This window comes from Scyliorhinus torazame, chromosome 14 (assembly GCF_047496885.1).
Source record: "Scyliorhinus torazame isolate Kashiwa2021f chromosome 14, sScyTor2.1, whole genome shotgun sequence".
NCBI lineage: Eukaryota > Metazoa > Chordata > Chondrichthyes > Carcharhiniformes > Scyliorhinidae > Scyliorhinus > Scyliorhinus torazame.
Window position 1 is genome coordinate 217,399,470 of NC_092720.1, and position 21,299 is coordinate 217,420,768.

The window sequence follows — 21,299 nt, forward strand, 5'->3', positions numbered from 1 at the left end:
GAAATGCAGAGCGTCTCTCGGGAGCCTCAGTCAGAGCAGAGATAGAACATACAGGGCAGAAGGAGTCCATTCGGCCCATCGAGTCTGCACCGACCCACTTAAGCCCTCACTTCCACCCTATCCCCGTAACCCAATAACCCCTCCTAACCTTTTTGGACACTAAGGGCAATTTATCATGGCCAATCCACCTAACCTGCACGTCTTTGGACTGTGGGAGGAAACAGGAGCACCCGGAGGAAACCCACGTGCACACGGGGAGAACGTGCAAACTCCGCACAGACAGTGATTCACAGCGGGGAATCGAACCTGGGACCTTAGCGCTGTGAAGCCACAGTGCTACCCACTTGTGCTGGACTGGGTGTCTCATGCACAAAGTTGTACCTCCTGGCAAAGTTGGACCATTCCTGGCTTGCGAAGCAGGGGCCGTTGTCCGACATCACAGTGAGTGGGATGCTGTGACGAGCAAAGGTGTCCTTACAGGCACGGATGACTGCAGACGATGTGATGTCGTGCAAACGTACCACCTCCGGGTAGTTAGAAAAATCGTCTACAATCAGAACATAATCCCTGCCCAGCGCATGGAACAGGTCGATGCCGACCTTGGACCAAGGGGACGTGACCAGCTCATGGGGCTGTAGGGTCTCACGTGGTTGGACCGGCTGGAAGCGCTGACAGGTGGGGCAGTTGAGCACTGTGTTGGCGATGTCGTCATTGATGCCGGGCCAGTACACTGCCTCTCGGGCCCGTCGGCGGCACTTCTCCTCGCCAAGATGGCCCTCGTGTAGCTGTTCCAAGACGAGCTGGCGCATGCTGTGCAGGGTGACAATGCGGTCCAGTTTCAGGAGGACACCATCGACTACCGCCAGATCGTCTCTGATGTTGTAGAACTGCGGGCATTGGCCCTTGAGCCACCCGTCTGTTAGGTGACGCATGACACGCTCTGGCAGGGGGTCAGCCGCTGTCTCGTGCCGAATTTGGACGAGGCGTTCATCCGTGGCAGGTAAATTGGAGGCCACGAAGGCCACATGGGCGTCAACCTGGCAGATGAATCCCGCTGGGTCACACGGGGTGTTGACTGCCCTGGACAGAGTGTCGGCTATGATCAGGTCTTTGCCCGGGGTGTATACGAGCTGGACGTCGTATCGCCGGAGTTTAAGCAGAATGCGCTGGAGGCGAGGCGTCATGTCGTTCAAGTCTTTCTGTATTATATTGACCAGCAGGCGATGGTCGGTCTCGACGGTGAATTGGGGAAGGCCGTACATATAATCATGAAACTTGACGACACCGGTCAAAAGGCCCAGGCACTCCTTTTCTATCTGCGCGTAGCACTGTTCCGTGGGGGTCATGGCGCGTGACGCATATGCAACGGGGGCCCATGATGAGGCCTCATCGCGTTGCAGGAGCACTGCCCCAATGCCAGATTGGCTGGCATCGGTCAAAATTTTTGTCTCTTTCGCTGGATCAAAAAAGGCCAATACCGGGGCCGTGGTAAGTTTGGTTTTAAGTTCTTTCCATTCGCGCTCGTGGGCAAGAAGCCATTGGAAGTCTGTCGTCTTCCTGACCAGGTTCCTGAGAGCTGTGGTATGAGAGGCGAGGTTAGGGATGAACTTCCCTAGGAAGTTGACCATGCCCAGAAATCAGAGGACCGCCTTCTTGTCCTCTGGCCTTTTCATGTCCGTGATAGCAGCCACCTTGTCCGCATCCGGCCGCACACCCAACTGGGAGATGTGGTCCCCCGGGAACTTTGGTTCCGTCTGACCGAAGGAACATTTGGCTCTGTTGAGGCGTAGGCCCTGCTCCCGTATGCGTTTGAACACGCGCTGGAGGCGACTGACATGCTCCTGCGGGGTGGTGGACCAAATGATTATGTCGTCGACATAGATGCGAACACATTCAATGCCTTCCATCATTTGTTCCATGATCCTAGGGAACACTTCTGACGCCGATATGATCCCAAACGGCATCCTGTTGTAACAATATCTGCCAAAAGGGGTGTTAAAGGTACACAGATTCCGACTGGATCTGTCTAGTTGGATTTGCCAGAATCCTTTCGAGGCATCAAGTTTGGTGAAGAGCTTGGCGCGAGTCATCTCGCATGTGATCTCTTCGCGCTTGGGGATTGGGTAATGCTCCCTCATTATGTTGCGATTCAGATCCTTTGGATCAATGCAGATTCTGAGATCGCCTGAAGGCTTTTTTACGCACACCATGGAACTGACCCAGTCGGTTGGTTCCATAACTCTGGAGATCACTCCTTGGTCTTGGAGGTCCTGCAGCTGCAGCTTGAGGCGGTCCTTGAGGGGTGCTGGGACTCTGCGAGGTGCATGCACCACAGGCGTGGCGTTCTGTTTGAGTAGGATCTTGTCAGAATATGGGATCGTGCCCATGCCTTCGAAGACGTCGTGGTGCTGGTCGATGATGGCGTTGAGTTGCGCCCTGAAGTCAGCATCCTGGAAGGCAGACGTGAGAGAGAGAGTGAACTCTTGGAACGAGAGTTAGCAGCTTGCACGCCTGTGCGCCAAGCAGAGAGTCCTTCGAGGAGCCCACGATCTCGAAAGGAAGGATGGCTTTTCGTGACTTGTGCGTCACTTCGAGTTGGCATGAGCCGGTAGCAGGAATGATGTTGCCATTGCAGTCCAATAGCTGGCAGGCCGATGGAAGAATGGTTGGTTTGACACAAAGGCTTTGAAAAGCAGACCACGCCATGAGATTTATTGGATTTGTTTATTGTCACGTGTACCGAGGTACAGTGAAATGTATTTTTCTGCGTGCAGCTCAACAAAAAAATACTTTTCACTGTATCTCGGTACACGGAGATTGGCGGAGGCGCCAGTGTCCAGGCGGAGTCGTATTTGGGACCGGTTGACCGTCAGGGTGGCACACCACTCATCGTCTGGATCGATGCTGTATACCGACAGCGGCTGGTGTCTTTGCTTCGGGGACAGCCTGTTTTTCATTACGACACCGACTCGAAAAGGCGCCTTCAGGTCCTCGGTGTCACTGCTGTGTGGGAGGTCGGAATCGGACTCATTGACCGTGGGTTGAATTGCCCGAACATTCCTGCGAGGCTGGCTGAAGCGATATGAATTGGAAGGCTGAGCTGCTCGACAGCAGGCAGCATAGTGGGCAAGTCTTCCACATCGTACGCATTGTCGAGATTTTGTGGGGCATTGCCGCTTTAAATGGGCGGAGCCACAGTTGCCGCACGTTGTGACGTCAGCACGTTCGCTGCGCCACCGCGCATGCAGGGTGCGGTCATGCATGGTGCGCGCCTGCGCATTACGTTCCTCCACATCGCCGTCCCCCTGTTTGGTGTGTACAGGCGCGGGAGTCCGTGAAAAGCACGCGAAATGGCCGCCCTCATCCAGGCTGAGGCCCTGGAGGTGCTCAATCACTTGGACCCGTTCTGCCTCGTGGGGACCTTGCCGCGCCGTTACAGCCGCTTGTATATGGGAATACCAACTCGTGGCATTTTCATGTAAGACACAGGTCTCGATGGCGGCCGCAAGGGTGAGTTGCTTTACTTTGAGGAGCTGCTGACGTAGGGGGTCCGACTGAACACCGAAAACGATCTGGTCGCGTATCATGGAGTCGGAGGTGGGCCCGTAGCTGCAAGATTGCGCAAGGATGCGGAGGTGCGTTAGATAGGATTGGAAAGGTTCATCCTTACCCTGCAAACGCTACTGCAACACGTAGCGTTCAAAACTTTCATTCACCTCCACGCTGCAGTGAGTGTCAAATTTGAGGAGAACCGTCTTGAACTTTGTCTTGTCTTCGTCATCTGCAAAGGTGAGAGAGTTGAAAATGTGGATGGCATGGTCCCCGGCCGTGGAGAGGAGAAGAGCAATCTTTCTGGTGTCCGAGGCACCCTCCCTGTCCATGGCTTCGAGGAAGAGCTGGAAGCGCTGTTTGAAAATCTTCCAGTTGGACACGAGGTTGCCAGCGATGCGGAGCGGCGGCGGCGGGCTGATGTTGTCCAGGTTGCAGGATGACGGAATGCTGGCGGAAGGCAGGTCGGTCTAAGAAGTGCTAGTATGCAACCACTCCTGGTATCATGATGTGTTGGGTGTTCTGGATCATATAGGTCACCAACACTTGAAGTAGTGCAACACTATTTTATTGAAAGATTAACTATTTAAACATACTTGAACTGTGGGTAAATACGATACCAGCTTTAACTAAAGACCTTTGCCTTGTCCTAACCAGTAGATGCACTCAGCACATGGTGAATGTCTGTGTTGCAGGCTGCGAGCTCTGTGCTCCTAGCTAGCTGCTACTCGAATGAGCGGGAACTCTGATGCCCCCTGTCTTTATAATGCGTGTGCTCTCACTGGTGATTGGCTGCGGTGTTGGTATGTTGATTGGTCCCACTGTGTGTCCGTCAGTGTGTGTCTGCACCATGATATACTGGTGTATATTATGACAAACGTGTCTAGAAAGGGTTGATGTGTTTAAAGGGTTAACAGGTGGGATATTCTATTGTGTGACGTTGATGATGATGTAACAATGACTCTCGTCAGTCATGTGTTCGACTCTCGAGGGAGAGTTTGGAATCATACCTAAGAGCTACGTGCCTATTCTGTAACCGGTTCAGAAGTAATCCTAATAAACAAGTGTTGAAGCGGATACTAAAGTCTGTCTCCAGTCTGTCTGAGAACCACGTCCCAGACCCAGAGTCCGAGCCAAAGAACCCAATCTCAGAACATGGTGGCAGCTCAGAACAGGCGCGTGTCAATGGCAAAGCCAGCATTTGTTGTCCATCCCTAATATCTACACAGACTAATGGAGCCATTCACTGACACAAACAGTGATGCTCCCTTCGCTAGTTATAGTTAAGTTTGTAAACAGTCAACAGAATCGTCTCCCCAAAAAGAAACAGCTGTGTTCCAGCACCACCAGCAAAGTCAGTAATGCAGGACAAATAAATCTCTGGAGACCCGATCTCAACCAGCAGGTGGCGGTGTGGCTCCACGGGAATTAGGATTTGTATGTAAAAAATGTGTTTATTTATTTACCTGAATAAAGCTCAAAACAGAGGAACCCTGGAGAGACAGCCTCAGATATTAGTGACTGAAGTGAAGGTGTGTGAACTAATTGAACATTGAAATATATTTGAGGGTCTGAATAACATAAAGATTCTGAGAAATTGCTGGGTTAAAAATAAATCCATAAACAGTTTGTGGGTTTAGGTTTACTGTTTTGCTGACAAGTAATGTTGGTGAATCACGTGAACTATATTTATACAATCTAACAATTCGATCTGTTGTAATAAAAACAAAATACTGAGACTGCAGGAAATCATCTGAAAAAGATTCATATTCCACTCGAGACGTCAACTCTGTTTCCCTCTCCACAGACTGGACCTAAAACATAGAACATACAGGACAGAAGGAGGCCATTCGGCCCATCGAGTCTGCACCGACCCACTTACGCCCTCACTTCCACCCTGTTCCCGTAACCCAATAACCCCTCCTCACCTTTTTGGTCATTCGAACTATCCACCAATGTCCCAGTTATTAAACCAGGAGGACATTCTTATCCTCTCTGTACTCGGAATACACGCTCAGATTTGTGAATTCAGCTCCTGACACACAGCAAGTTCCCAAACTGGGAAATCTCACTCTCCCAACCTGGGATTTTCTGAACATTGTGTGGAATTTCCCGATAGGGACTTGGTGTTCCAGGAACATGGAAGTGGGAAGTCCAGGCTCATGTTTATTTTCCCTCCTTTGTTTCTGATTCAATTCTCTTTCAGTTGTGAAGAAAGGTCCTGCCTGAATTGTCTGATCAGCGATTAAGCATTTTGAGTTGTTGGTATTCCTGCCAGTACCAGGTTTCCAGCAGCAGGTGGCGATACTGCGCTGTAAAACTTTCCTGACCTTTGTATAGCTCGACATCACCATCGTGTGGCTGACATCGGCACTACAATGAACTGCAAGGGAAAGTTCAAGATATTTAATTTCCTTTTTATTTTAATCCTCTGACGTTTTTATTTGGGTTGTTTTTATTTACAGTCTGATTGGGATTTTACAATTTGCAAATTAAACAACACATTTAGTGACAAACTGTTGTCTGTGGCAGTTTCTGACCCCCAACCCCTGACCTCTGCCCCTGACCCTCAAGTCATTGTGATGTCAGGGATGATGTCACCACCCCGAGGCCCCGCCCCTTTCCCAATCCGGATCAGAACCGGAGCAGATTCTCAGAAACTGGTTTTCATCCCAAGTCGAGAAGAAAGGATAAAGTTTCTCAGTGAATTTATTCCCGGTGAAGGTGTGGAGATGGGACTTGGTGTCCACGTTGTAAAATGAAACTGTCCCAGACTCATAACTGAGATAAACTCCCACCTTCCCGGGGATCTGACCGACACGGAGACGGGATCCAGGAGAGGAATTTATATAAAACTGATCAACAACCCGCCTAATGGTCCAGAATCCAGTCTCTGGGCTCAGACTGACCCAGTCCTTCCTCTCCACAGACTCTGCGGCTACTCCCAGACTCCAGCCCCGATTCCCCGTCACCTCCACCTCCCAGTAATGTCTCCCCGATGTGAATCCCTCTGATCCCAGCGCACAGAGCCAGTGTGTAAACCTCTTCCTGGTGTCAGGGCGACTCCTCTGGGTCCAGGTCCATCTCAAACTCTTCAGATCCTCAGACACCTCGAGCCGGGGATTCGCTGTTTCCACATCCAGGGTCACAGAGACTGGGAGAAAAAACAGAACATTAGAGACTCACTGGGGATCGGGGAGAGACTCACTGGGGATCAGGGGGAGACTCGCTGGGGATCGGGGAGACTCGCTGGGGATCGGGGAGAGACTCACTGGGGATCGGGGGAGACTCACTGGGGATCGGGGAGATACTCACTGGGGATCGGGGGGAGACTCACTGGGGATCAGGGGGAGACTCACTGGGGATCGGGGGAGACTCACTGGGGATCGGGGAGAGACTCACTGGGGATCGGGGAGACTCACTGGGGATCGGGGAGAGACTCACTGGGGATCGGGGGAGACTCACTGGGGATCGGGGAGATACTCACTGGGGATCGGGGGGAGACTCACTGGGGATCAGGGGGAGACTCACTGGGGATCGGGGGAGACTCACTGGGGATCAGGGGGAGACTCACTGGGGATCGGGGGAGACTCACTGGGGATCAGGGGGAGACTCACTGGGGATCAGGGGGAGACCCACTGGGGATCGGGGGAAACTCACTGGGGATCGGGGGAGACTCACTGGGGATCAGGGGGAGACTCACTGGGGATCGGGGAGAGTCACTGGGGATTGGGGGAGACTCACTGGGGATCAGGGGGAGACTCACTGGGGATCGGGGAGAGACTCACTGGGGATCGGGGAGAGAGACTCACTGGGGATCGGGGGAGACTCACTGGGGATCAGGGGGAGACTCACTGGGGATCAGGGGGAGACCCACTGGGGATCGGGGGAAACTCACTGGGGATCGGGGGAGACTCACTGGGGATCAGGGGGAGACTCACTGGGGATCGGGGAGAGTCACTGGGGATTGGGGGAGACTCACTGGGGATCAGGGGGAGACTCACTGGGGATCGGGGAGAGACTCACTGGGGAATGGGGAGAGAGACTCACTGGGGATCGGGGAGAGACTCACTGGGGATCGGGGAGAGACTCACTGGGGATCGGGGAGAGACTCTCTGGGGATCGGGGAGAGACCCACTGGGGATCGGGGGAGAGACTCACTGGGGATCGGGGAGAGACTCACTGGGGATTGGGGGGAGAGGCTCACTGGGGATCGGGGAGAGACTCACTGGGGATCGGGGAGAGACTCGCTGGGGATCGGGGAGAGACCAACTGGGGATCAGGGGGAGACTCACTGGGGTTCGGTGGGAGACTCACTGGGGATCGGAGGAGACTCACTGGGGATCAGGGGGAGACACACTGGGGATCGGGGAGAGTCACTGGGGATCGGGGGAGACTCACTGGGGATCAGGGGGAGACTCACTGGGGATCGGGGAGAAACTCACTGGGGATCGGGGGAGAGACTCGCTGGGGATCGGGGTGACACTCACTGCGGATCGGGGAGAGACTCACGGGATCGTGGGGAGAGTCTCACTGGGGATCGGGGGAGAGACTCACGGGTTCGGGGGAGAGTCGCACTGGGGATCGGGGGGAGAGTCCCACTGGGGATCGGGGGGAGAGATTCACTGGGGATCGGGGGGAGACTCACTGGGAATCGGGGAGAGACTGGGGATCAGGGGGAGAGTCACTGGGGATCGGGGGGGCGAGACTCACTGGGGATCGGGGGGGGGACTCACTCGGGATCGGGGAGAGACCCACTCGGGATCAGGGGGAGACTCACTGGGGATCTGGGAGAGACTCACTGGGGATCGGGGGAGATTCACTGGGGATCAGGGGGAGACTCACTGGGGATCGGGGAGACTCACTGGGGATCAGGGGGAGACTCACTGGGGATCGGGGAGAGACTCACTGGGGATCGGGGGAGAGACTAACTGGGGATCGGGGAGACACTCACTGCAGATCGGGGAGAGACTGGTGATCAGGGGGAGAGTCACTGGGGATCGGGGGGCGAGACTCACTGGGGATAGGGGGGAGAGCCTCACTGGGCATCGGGGAGGAGACTCACTGGGGATCGGGGGGAGAGACTTACTGGGTTTCGGGGGGGGAGAGACTCACTGGGGATCGGGGGAGAGGCTCACTGGGGATCGGGAGGGTGACTCACTGGAGATCGGGGAGACTCACTGGGGATCGGTGGAGACCCACTAGGGATCAGGGGGAGACTCACTGGGGATCGGGGAGAGACTCACTGGGGATCGGGGGAGACTCACTGGGGATCAGGGGAGACTCACTGGGGATCGGGGAGACTCACTGGGGATCGGGGGAGACTCACGGGATCGGGGAGAGACTCACTGGGGATCGGGGGAGAGACTAACTGGGGATCGGGGAGACACTCACTGCAGATCGGGGAGAGACTGGGGATCAGGGGGAGAGTCACTGGGGATCGGTGGGCGAGACTCACTGGCGATCGGGGAGGAGACTCACTGGGGATCGGGGGGAGAGACCTACTGGGTTTCGGGGGGAGAGACTCACTGGGGATCGGGGGGAGAGACTCACTGAGGATCGGGGGGGGGAGACTCACTGGGGATCGGGGCGAGAGACTCACTGGGGATCGGGGGGAGAGACTCACTGGGGATTGGGGAGAGACTCACTGGGGATCGGGGGGAGAGACTCACTGGGTTTCGGAGGGAGAGACTCACTGAGTTTCGGGGGGGACTCACTGGGGATCATGGCGAGAGACTCACTGGGTTTCGGCGGGGAGAGACTCACTGCGTTTTGGGGGGGGAGACTCACTTGGGATCGGGGGGGAGACTCACTGGGGATGGGGGGGAGAGACTGGGGATCGGGGGAGAGACTCACTGGGGATCAGGGTGAGAGTCTCACTGGGGATCGGAGAGAGACTCACTGGGGATCGGGGAGAGACTCACTGGGGATCGGGGAGAGACTCGCTGGGGATCGGGGAGAGACCCACTGGGGATCGGGGGAGAGACTCACTGGGGATCGGGGAGAGACTCACTGGGGATTGGGGGGAGAGGCTCACTGGGGATCGGGGAGAGACTCACTGAGGATTGGGGAGAGACTCACTGGGGATCAGGGGGAGACTCACTGGGGATCGGGAGGAGACTCACTGGGGATCGGGGGAGAGTCACTGGGGATCGGGGGAGTCTCACTGGGGATCGGGGGGAGAGACTCACTGCGGATTGGGGAGAGACTCACTGGGGATCGGGGAATGACTCACTGGGGATCGGTGGGGAGACTCACTGGAGATCGGGCAGAGGCTCACTGGGGATCGGGGAGAGAGTCACTGGTGATCGGGGGAGAGACACACTGGGGATCGGGGGAGAGACTCACTGGGGATCGGGGAGAGAGACTCACTGGGGATCGGGGAGATATTCACTGGGGCTCGGGGGGGAGACTCACTGGGGATCAGGGGGAGAGTCACTGGGGATCGGGGGAGACTCACTGGGGATCAGGGCGAGAGTCACTGGGGATCGGCGAGGCTCACTGGGGATCGGGGGGAGTGACTCACTGGGGATCGGGGGAGAGACACACTGGGGATCGGGGGAGAGACTCACTGGGGATCGGGGGGAGAGACTCACTGGGATCAGGGAGATACTCACTGGGGATCGGGGGGGAGACTCACTGGGGATCAGGGAGAGACTCACTGGGGATCGGGGGAGAGACTAACTGGGGATCGGGGAGACACTCACTGCAGATCGGGGAGAGACTGGTGATCAGGGGGAGAGTCACTGGGGATCGGGGGGCGAGACTCACTGGGGATAGGGGGGAGAGACTCACTGGGCATCGGGGAGGAGACTCACTGGGGATCGGGGGGAGAGACTTACTGGGTTTCGGGGGGGAGAGACTCACTGGGGATCGGGGGAGAGGCTCACTGGGGATCGGGAGGGTGACTCACTGGAGATCGGGGGAGACTCACTGGGGATCGGTGGAGACCCACTAGGGATCAGGGGGAGACTCACTGGGGATCGGGGAGAGACTCACTGGGGATCGGGGGAGACTCACTGGGGATCAGGGGAGACTCACTGGGGATCGGGGAGACTCACTGGGGATCGGGGGAGACTCACGGGATCGGGGAGAGACTCACTGGGGATCGGGGGAGAGACTAACTGGGGATCGGGGAGACACTCACTGCAGATCGGGGAGAGACTGGGGATCAGGGGGAGAGTCACTGGGGATCGGTGGGCGAGACTCACTGGCGATCGGGGAGGAGACTCACTGGGGATCGGGGGGAGAGACCTACTGGGTTTCGGGGGGAGAGACTCACTGGGGATCGGGGGGAGAGACTCACTGAGGATCGGGGGGGGGGAGACTCACTGGGGATCGGGGGGAGAGACTCACTGGGGATCGGGGGGGAGAGACTCACTGGGGATTGGGGAGAGACTCACTGGGGATCGGGGGGAGAGACTCACTGGGTTTCGGAGGGAGAGACTCACTGAGTTTCGGGGGGGACTCACTGGGGATCATGGCGAGAGACTCACTGGGTTTCGGCGGGGAGAGACTCACTGCGTTTTGGGGGGGAGATTCACTTGGGATCGGGGGGAGACTCACTGGGGATGGGGAGGAGAGACTGGGGATCGGGGGAGAGACTCACTGGGGATCAGGGTGAGAGTCTCACTGGGGATCGGAGAGAGACTCACTGGGGATCGGGGAGAGACTCACTGGGGATCGGGGAGAGACTCGCTGGGGATCGGGGAGAGACTCACTGGGGATTGGGGGGAGAGGCTCACTGGGGATCGGGGAGAGACTCACTGAGGATCGGGGAGAGACTCACTGGGGATCAGGGGGAGACTCACTGGGGATCGGGAGGAGACTCACTGGGGATCGGGGGAGAGTCACTGGGGATCGGGGGAGTCTCACTGGGGATCGGGGGGAGAGACTCACTGCGGATTGGGGAGAGACTCACTGGGGATCGGGGAGATATTCACTGGGGCTCGGGGGGGAGACTCACTGGGGATCAGGGGGAGAGTCACTGGGGATCGGGGGAGACTCACTGGGGATCAGGGCGAGAGTCACTGGGGATCGGCGAGGCTCACTGGGGATCGGGGGGAGTGACTCACTGGGGATCGGGGGAGAGACACACTGGGGATCGGGGGAGAGACTCACTGGGGATCGGGGGGAGAGACTCACTGGGATCAGGGAGATACTCACTGGGGATCGGGGGGGAGACTCACTGGGGATCAGGGGGAGAGTCACTGGGGATCGGGGGAGACTCACTGGGGATCGGGGGGTGAGACTCACTGGGGATCGGGGGAGAGACTCACGGGTTCGGGGGAAAGACTTACTAGGGATCGGGGGAGAGTCACTGGGGATCGGGGAGAGACCATGTGTGCGTGTGTGTAACTATGTGTGTATGTGTAACTGTGTGTGTAACTGTGAGTGTGTAACTGTGTGTGTGTGTGTGTAAATGTGTGTGTGCGTGTAACTGTGTGTGTGTGTAACTGTGTGTGTGTGTGTGTGGGTAACTGTGTATGTGTGTGTGTAACTGTGTATGTGTGTGTGTAACTGTGTGTAAGTGTGTGTGAAACTGTGTGTGTGTAACTGTGTGTAACTGTGTGTGTGTAACTGTGTGGGTGGGTGGGTGTGAAACTGTGTGTGTGTAACGGTGTGGGTGTGTGAAACTGTGTGTGTGTGTAACTGTGTGCGTGTAACTGTGTGTGCGTGTGTGTGTAATTATGTATGTGTATAACTGTGTGTGTGCGTGTAACTGTGTGTGCATGTAACTGTGTGTGTGTAACTGTGTGTATGTGTGTGTAACTGTGTGTGTGTGTAACTGCGTGTGTGTAACTGTGTGTGTAACTGTGTGCGTGTGTGTAACTGTGTGTGGGTGGGTGTAACTGTGTGTGTGTAACTGTGTGTGTGTAACTGCGTGTAACTGTGTGTGTGCGTAACTGTGTGTGTGTAACTGTGTGTAACTGTGTGTAACTGTGTGTAACTGTGTGTGTGTGTAACTGGGGGTGTGTGGGTGTGTGTGTAACTGTGTGTGTGTAATTGTGTGCAGTGTGTGTAACTGTGCGTGTGTAACTGTGTGTGTGTGTAACTTTGTGTGTAACTGTGTGAGTAACTGTGTGTGTGTCTGTGTGTGTGTAATTGTGTGTGTATGTAACTGTGTGTGTGTGTAACTGTGTGTGTGTAACTGTGTGTGTGTGTGTCTGCAACTGTGTGTGTGTAACTGTGTGTGTGTGTGTGTCTGTAACTGTGCGTGTGTAACTGTGTGTGTGTGTAACTGTGTGTGTGTGTAACTGTGTGTGTGTGTGTAACTTTGTGTGTGTCGGTGTGTGTGTGGGTGTGTGTGTCTAATTGTGTGCATGTGTATGTAACTGTGCGTGTGTACCTGTGTGTGTGTGTAACTGTGTGTGTAACTGTGTGTGTGTCTAACTGTGTATGTAACTGTGTGTGTGTAATTGTGTGTGTATGTAACTGTGTGTGCGTGTAACTGTGTGTGTGTAACTGTGTGTGTATGTAACTGTGTGTGTGTGTGTGTGTCTGCAACTGTGTGTGTGTAACTGTGTGTGTGTGTGTCTGTAACTGTGCGTGTGTAACTGTGTGTGTGTGTAACTATGTGTGTAACTGTGTGTGTGTCTAACTGTGTATGTAACTGTGTGTGTGTAATTGTGTGTGTATGTAACTGTGTGTGCGTGTAACTGTGTGTGTGTAACTGTGTGTGTATGTAACTGTGTGTGTGTGTGTGTGTCTGCAACTGTGTGTGTGTAACTGTGTGTGTGTGTGTCTGTAACTGTGCGTGTGTAACTGTGTGTGTGTGTAACTGTGTGTGTAACTGTGTGTGTGTCTAACTCTGTGTGTAACTGTGTGTGTAATTGTGGATGTAACTGTGTGTGCGTGTAACTGTGTGTGTGTAACTGTGTGTTTGTGTGTGTGTGTCTGTAACTGTGTGTGTGTGTAACTGTGTGTGTGTGTGTGTCTGTAACTGTGTGTGTGTGTGTCTGTAACTGTGTGTGTGTGTGTGTGTAAAACTGTGGGGTGTGTGTAACTGTGTGTGTAACTGTGTGTGTAACTGTGTGTGTGTGTGTAACTGCGTGTGTAACTGTGTGTGTGTAACTGTGTGTGTGTGTAACTGTGTGTGTGTGTAACTGTGTGTGTGTGTGTGTGTAACTGTGTGTGTAACTGTGTGTGTAACTGTGTGTGTGTGTGTAACTGCGTGTGTAACTGTGTGTGTGTAACTGTGTGTGTGTGTAACTGTGTGTGTGTGTAACTGTGTGTGTGTGTGTGTGTAACTGTGTGTGTAACTGTGTGTGTGTCTAACTGTGTGTGTAACTCTGTGTGTGTGTAACTGTGTGTATGTGTGTCTGTAACTGTGTGTGTGTAACTGTGTGTGTGTGTGTGTGTAACTGTGTGTGTGTGTAACTGTGTGTGTGTGTGTAAAACTGTGGGGTGTGGGTGACATCATCAAAATAAACTAATCTCTTCTCAAATTTAGATGAAGATCTCAACACCGAGATATTTCCGTTCTGCTCCGTGGAAACAAATATGGCGGATTCTCCGCTTCACGGCACCGGAAGTGCGATCGGGCGGAGAATCGGGCGTAATGCACAAATCTACGTTTGTGCCCGGCACTGATTCCGACGCCAGGCTCCAGTCCCTCCCTGGCGGTGAAATCAAAGTTTGTGCCCTGCAGCGGGGCCCATGTAACACCCTCATTTACATAGATTTAAATCTAATCAGCGGATTGGACACAGTATGCTCCGCCCTTCCACGATGCTCCGCCCCTCTCAGGCAGAAGTCACGCGGGTGTGAATTAGTGCAAGTATTTACAAACGGGGACTGGGCTCCATGGCTGCTGAGGGGCAGAGAGAGGGGAAAAACCCTCAAAAAGCCTCAATAATTGTGGGACTTGCTGGGGGGGCTGCCTGGGCCGGGGGGAGTAACGGGGAGCGACTTGGTGACAGGTCTGTGCACTCGGGGTGTCCCCCTCGGGATCGGGGTGGCCTGGCTCAGACCCCCATTGCTGCAGTCTGGGTTTTAAACACACCCCTTTGGTGCTACTCACAGGCCCCTGGCTGCTCACTCTGCTGACTGCTCACTGTGTCCTGGAAATGTTCACAGAGCCTCTGGTCATTTGGGAGCCACCCAGGCCGCCCCTCTGGAAAGCCTCAGACCCCGGCTGAGCCATCACCGGGATGGGCGTGGCCAAGCTCAATCAGTGACACACCAGGTGCTGCCACTCCTCAGTTCACTCATCAGAAGCTCAGCCCCACTGCAGGGGAAGCAGGGGAATAGCAGAGCTCACCCCAAACAAAGCACACAGGCACCCAGGGGGCCCTGTGTGGGGAATGTATAGTGCTAATAATTCACCAGTGCATTTGTATCATGTTCTGCTGTTGTGTTATGTTGTTAACCCTGTGGGCTCCACCTATGGGCCATTGTGTAGCTTCACCCACAGGGGGATATGTTGGGGCATGTACGGGCTCCGCCCATGGCTCCTCCCCTTGAAAGGAAGTATAAAGAGCAGCTGACCTGCAGGCGGTTTCCACTATTGTACCAGTCGCAGGCAGGCACTGTTCTAAGCTGATTAAAACCACGGTTTACTTCTCCTCGTGTCTTTGAGTGAATTGATGGTTGCATCACACTGCTAGCTGACAAGGGCACTGCCAGGCTGTCACTGCCAATGTGCCAAGCTGCCATTTTCTGTGTGCTGGTGATCGGGCTGGGGGCGTCCAGCGTGTGTGTTGCGGGGGGAGCCCAGCGTGTGTGTTGCGGGGGGAGCTGGGGACCCTCCCAAAGTGAGTTGGTGCCTGGGAGGGGGGTGTGACGGGGTGGCGTCGGTGGCCTGGGAGATTGGGATATCATTTTAAAATGGCGTCCCGATCTCTCGCTGCACTGAGGAGTTCGGACGAGCGGAGCTCCTCACTGCACAAAACGGGGCGATGAGCGGCCTCGGCCCCGCGTTCCCCACAGGCACCTTACCCAACGTGGGGGGCGTTTTATCGCCATGAGTTTCTCGGCACTGCGAGCGCCGGGAAACACACGGTTAAATACGGTCACTCTGGGATTTTCGGGGAGGAAAGGTTCAGCTGGGAATGGCGGAGTTTCCACTTGCTGAAGTTTGTAAAGTATGGATGGGTTCTGGAGACAGAGCTTCATCTGAGAGTTCCTGTATTGGTGATGTTTGGGGAGCTGACAGTTTCAGCTGACCGAGCTGAGAATGATGTTTAGAAAGTGGATTAGGTGCATGAATCAGACTTTAATTCCAATCAGGACCATTTTTATCCTCATTTCTTTATAACAAAGCTCTTAAACATTCTCTCTGCCGACGGATTCTCCGTTGCGCCGGCAGCGCTCCCACGCCCGCGGGTTTCCCGGCGGTGTGGGGTGGCCACAATGGGCAATCCCATTGGCAGGTGGCGGAGACGGAGAATCCCGCTGCCGGTGAGGGCCGCTGCCCAGGAAAAGGGGGCTGGCGGACCGGAGAATCCCGCCCGGTGTCTTTGATATTTATATGGATAATGATTGAAATATAAGATATAAATCAGGACAGAGGAACTTATCTGAGTTTTACCAGGGTTAATGACATCCAGCATTTCTCTCCACACTGGGAACGGGAAAGGGCTGTTGAATTTTCCGATGGACAGGACACCATCTGCTAGTGACAGAATTTTACCCTCATCGCTAATCCTGTAAATATTAAAGAGTTGATTATAAATTGACCATAAACACTTTGCTGAGTAATTTTACCATCTTGCCCTGAGTTTCAGTAAAGTTCATGTCCTACCTCCTCTTCCGAGATGCTTCCTCCTGAAATAAACAAAACACAAATCTGAGTTGACGGAGACGGACTGTCTATATCCAGAAAGCAGAAATGACCCTCACATTGTTACAAGCTGCTGGGAATTGTCAATTCCCATTGCTGCAGACATGGAATAGAAAGAGGATGTTGCACAAAGGATATTGAAGCACAGGAGAAAGTATCAAAAAGATTGACAGCAACTGAGAGGCTTCAACTAACAGCAAAGATTGATCAACTTTACTGTAGAAAAGAGAAGACCTGATAGAGATCTTTCAAATGATGAAATGGGTCGGGTTTGATAGATTCAGTGAAGATGTTTACACTGTAGAGAATCCAGAAATAGGGATAGAAACATAATATATGTCATGATATAGTAGCACGGTAGCACAAGTGGCTAGCACTGTGGCGTCACATTCCAGGGTCCCAGGTTCGATGCCCCACTGGGTCACTAACTGTGCGAAGTCTGCACGTTCTCCCCGTGTCTGCGTGGGTTTCCTCTGGGTGCTCCGGTTTCCTCCCACAGTCCAAAGACCTGCAGGTTAGGTGGATTGGCCATGCTAAATTGCCCTTAGTGTCCAAAAAGGTTTGGAGGGTTGTTGGGTTATGGGATTAGAGTGGAAGTGAGGCCTTAAGTGGGTCGGTGCAGACTCGATGGGCCGAATGGCCTCCTTCTGCACAGTATGTTCTATGATATGCAAACATGCAGCTAATGAACACATAGAATTTGGACACGACCAATGAGCAGTCAGGACACTGAGGGGTGGTATCTCACTCACACCCCGCCTCTTTCCACAGACCAACATCTACAGAGTGAGACAGGGTGTATCCTCAGCATCACACCCCAGCACGTGGCTTAGAGCAAGGCTGGTTCAGTTAGACCGAGTTACTACATTTAGATTAGCAGAGAGTCGAACTCATTGAGAACTGTGCTAATAGTTCAATAAAACACATTGAACTCACTTCAAAGTTTGGAGCAACCTTTACTCAAAACTGCATCAAGTGGCAGCTTGTGTTCTTCCAAATTACATAACACAACCATAAAGTTACAAATAAATCCAATCGGGAGTTCAGGAGAAACTTCTTTGCCGAGAGAGTGATGGGAATGTGGAACTCACTGTCACACGGGGTGGAATTTACTCCAGTCTGTCACAGCAGCGAGCATGGTGTCCGGACATAGGGAATCACACGAGAGGACACGGCTCAGTCTGTCGATGGCAGGACAACCTCCCGGGATTAAGTCAGAGTCGGGAAGGGGTCAATGCACCGGACTAGCGGCAGGAAGTTAATTAGTCTCATTAATGAGTCTGTGAAGCCAGTTTAAACCTGATTCCAACATCATTAACTGCTGCTTTTCCAATTCAGTTTAAACCCCATGGGTTGGATTTTATGAGGATCCCACTTCCCGCGATCGGGAACGCCGTGACCCTGGGATTGAAAATGACTGTGTAAAGAGACTGAAAGGTGCTGAGCACTGACCCTCCAGCAGGATGGCTTCAGGAAATGTGTTTGTGATATTCCGATAAGAATCATCATTAAAAGGACAAGATCCAAGGGTCTGGCACTGCAGCCAAGAAGGAGGGTCAAGAACGGTCAACCTGGCTCCCAGGCCTACAATTCACACCAGAAGGAGCAGCCGGGTGGGGAATTGTAATTTATCAGCCAAATCCGAGGGGGATTGGGGCTGAGGTTTTAAAATAACTTCAGTGTAACATCCAAATCCGGGGGGGATTTGGGTTTGAATTGAGGAACGTTTGGGCTGAAATGTGGGGTTTTGTCTGTGGATTTTCAGGAGAGGCTTTTTAATAAGTTGTGGTGATTTGTGTGTTTATGTGGAAGCTGAGGTTAAATTGTGGAGGGATTTAAATTGGAAAACCAATTAAATGCTGTGTGATGTGATTTACACGATTTACAGCTCTTTGTATTCGGGTGTTGGGAGTGTTTTTACTAAACAACAAGTTTGTGGTTGAGCCAATCCCCGTGTCTGTGTAATTTTGTTCTTTACAAAATCCTCGAGTCGAGAACCATCAGTCAGAGGAAACGGGAGCGTGAACCTCTTACAGTCCCTCAATCAGGTACACAGTGCAACTGAACAAGGGCATTCCCGCTACATCCTCAACCCCACCACCTCTCCCCCCACCCCCTCCCAATATTCCACCAGTAATCCCAACAGGGTTTGATTTTCAGGCTTCCCGTATTGTGAGACCCCTGCTCATTGCTGGGGAAATACCAGTGACAGCAGGATGAGAACATTCATTGCCCTGTGAAGGGGCTGAATTGGTTACAGGAAGGCTGTCGCACAAGACTTACCACCACAGACTTAATCTGTGTAGAGATGGAAAGACAACAGAAGCTCCACACAGTGTTATTCCCCAAGTCCCGGGGCAGCACGGTAGCCTTGTGGATAGCACAATTGCTTCACAGCTCCAGGGTCCCAGGTTCGATTCTGGCTTGGGTCACTGTCTGTGCGGAGTCTGCACATCCTCCCCGTGTGTGCGTGGGTTTCCTCCGGGTGCTCCGGTTTCCTCCCACAGTCCAAAGATGTGCGGGTTAGGTGGATTGGCCATGATAAATTGCCTTTAGTGTCCAAAATTCCCCTTAGTGTTGGGTGGGGTTACTGGGTTATGGGGATAGTGTGGCGGTGTTGACCTTGGGTAGGGTGCTCTTTCCAAGAGCCGGTGCAGACTCGATGGGCCGAATGGCCTCCTTCTGCTCTGTAAATTCTATGAAAGTCCCCTTCCACTCACCCCACACCCTGACTAAATGTACCCTGGGGGGAACAGCATTAAATTCCACCCACCCAGGGAAAGCCAGGGCTACATTTAAGGAGAAGCTGGATACAGATGAGGGAGAAAGGAAGAGAAGGATATATTGACAGGGAAATGAAGTAGGATGGGAGGAGGCTCGTGTAGATCATGTGACTGTGAACTTTCACTGAACTAAACTGAAATATAATCCCTCACCTTCAGAAATCTCACTCCGTCTTTTTGTTCCAACTGGTTTTCCAACTTTGAGAGTTTCTCCTGAATAGAATTTAAATTCTCCTGAATTTCACAAAGATTTTCCTCCATTGGTTTTAGAATTTTTCCCTCTTCTTCCCTGAGATCTCGGATGAAACGCTGCTCTTTCTCAGTGAGAATCTGGTGCATTTTAGTGAACTCGGATGTGATGTGGCTCTGCAGACTGACCGACTGTTTCTACAAGAAGAAACATTAAAAATAATATGTTCCTGTAATAAACACAACAAAATAATGAATTAAATTTGGAAGCTCAGCTCAGGGAGACTTTACCCTAATTTGGGAAATCTTCTGTTTCTGCTGCTGCTCCATTTCGAGAACCGTCGATTTCTTCTCTGTGAGAGAATCGAAGGAAGATTTCACCCCATCCTGGGATTGGGAGAGAAAATCAGAAAATAAAAGTGTTAGATCCTGAAAATGTGATCAGATAATCAGGGGATCAAATCTGTTCCCTTTTACCTTGTAGATTTCAACAGCTTCTACAATCGGCAGAAAGTTGTGAGATTTGTGTTTCCGCGAATCTCTACAAATCACACAGATCAATTTCTTGTCAGTTTCACAAAACAGCTTCAGTTCTTCCTGATGTTCCTCACAGTGAAGTTTACTTTCCTTCTCTTTCCCATTCAGCTTTAATTTTCGAGCTTTCTCAGCCAGATTCACTAAGATCCGACTTCCTCTGAGGATTCTTTCTGGAAACTCCTGTCTACATTCCGGGCAGGAGTTTCTCTCCTTTTCCCAACATTGGGTGATGCAGGAGCGGCAGAAGTTGTGTCCACACTCCAGTGAAACCGGATCAGTGAAGAAATCAAGACAAATGGAACAAATTAAATCCTTGGACAAACTTTCTTCCTGCTCTCTGGAAGCCATGTTCACACTCAGCACTTCCTGATTCAAACCACTTTCAGTTTCAATGTTCCTGCTCCACTACTGAACATATTCAGTTCAGTAATTCCCTCATGACGTTCACTGCAATACTCAAGGAATTCACTTGAGGAAGGAGCAGTGCTCTGACAGCTAGCAATTCGAAACAAACCTGTTGGACTTTAACCTGGTGTCAGACTTCTTACTGTGCCCACCCCAGTCCAACACCGGCATCTCCACATCAAGGAATTATTGTTATTTGCTGCTCTCGGTCCTGCCCACTTTGAGAGCTGGAGACAAAACCCGGAGCAGAATCAAGAGTAAACAGGATTAGAGGGAGCAACAGGGAATAATTGAACCCAGGCGATGGGAGTGAAGGTCTGTTGGTGGTGGGGGTGGGTGGAGAGAGGATGGGAGGAGGTGGGGATTGTGTCCTGTGAGTGACTGGCAGCCTGCTGCTCTCCTTCATATACTTCTGTCTCAAAGCAGCCCCAGGCACGGATGGTCAAGTTGTGTTTTACTTTGTGGGAAACACAAACTGAAACATATTGTCCAGCTCCTCCTGTCCTGACCCTTTACGTAAACCCAGCCTGACTCCAACTCAAGTTGGATGTTTGGTATTTATTTGTTATGAATTTTGACTGAAACTTATATCACTGTGAAAATGAAGATTTTTTGATAAAAATCAGCTTTGGAGAATTACAAGGTTATCTGAATTTTTTCCAAGAATAATATTTGAATTAAAAGCGAGTCTGATATAGAGCGCACCTCACGAGGGCGAGGATGAGCCGATTTTTTTGAAGGAGTAGAGGATGTGTGTGAGCGTTGCGGGAGGGGGGGACCGCGAATCACATTCAGATGTTTTGGTCCTGTCCAAAGCTAGGGGAGTACTGGAAGAAGGTGTTTAGGGTCATTTCCAAGGTGGTGCGTGTGAAACTGGACCCGGGTTTTCAGGAGGCCATATTCGGGGTGTCGGACCAGCCAGGGTTGGAAACGGGTGCGGAGGCAGATATCATAGCCTTCGCCTCGTTGATCGCCCAAAGGCGGATCCTGCTGGGGTGGAGAGCATCCTCTCCAGCCAGTGATCTGGCGTGGCGGGCGGGGGGACCTGTTGG

General features: G+C 52.8%; 1 protein-coding gene across 1 annotated transcript in view; it reads right to left on the minus strand.

Annotated features, from left to right (window-relative positions):
• Window positions 1–20,532, minus strand: part of LOC140389162 (E3 ubiquitin-protein ligase TRIM39-like) — a 71,565-nt gene extending 51,033 nt beyond the window's left edge. Inside the window, exons 1-5 of the mRNA XM_072473322.1 lie at window positions 19,783–20,532; window positions 19,597–19,692; window positions 19,252–19,503; window positions 16,295–16,317; window positions 16,082–16,197 (exon numbers count right to left, since the gene is read on the minus strand). Of these exons, the coding sequence (XP_072329423.1) occupies window positions 16,082–16,197; window positions 16,295–16,317; window positions 19,252–19,503; window positions 19,597–19,692; window positions 19,783–20,190 (895 nt within the window). The 5' untranslated portion in view covers window positions 20,191–20,532. The remainder of the gene's footprint in view (window positions 1–16,081; window positions 16,198–16,294; window positions 16,318–19,251; window positions 19,504–19,596; window positions 19,693–19,782) is intronic.
• Between the last annotated feature and the right edge of the window lie 767 nt (window positions 20,533–21,299).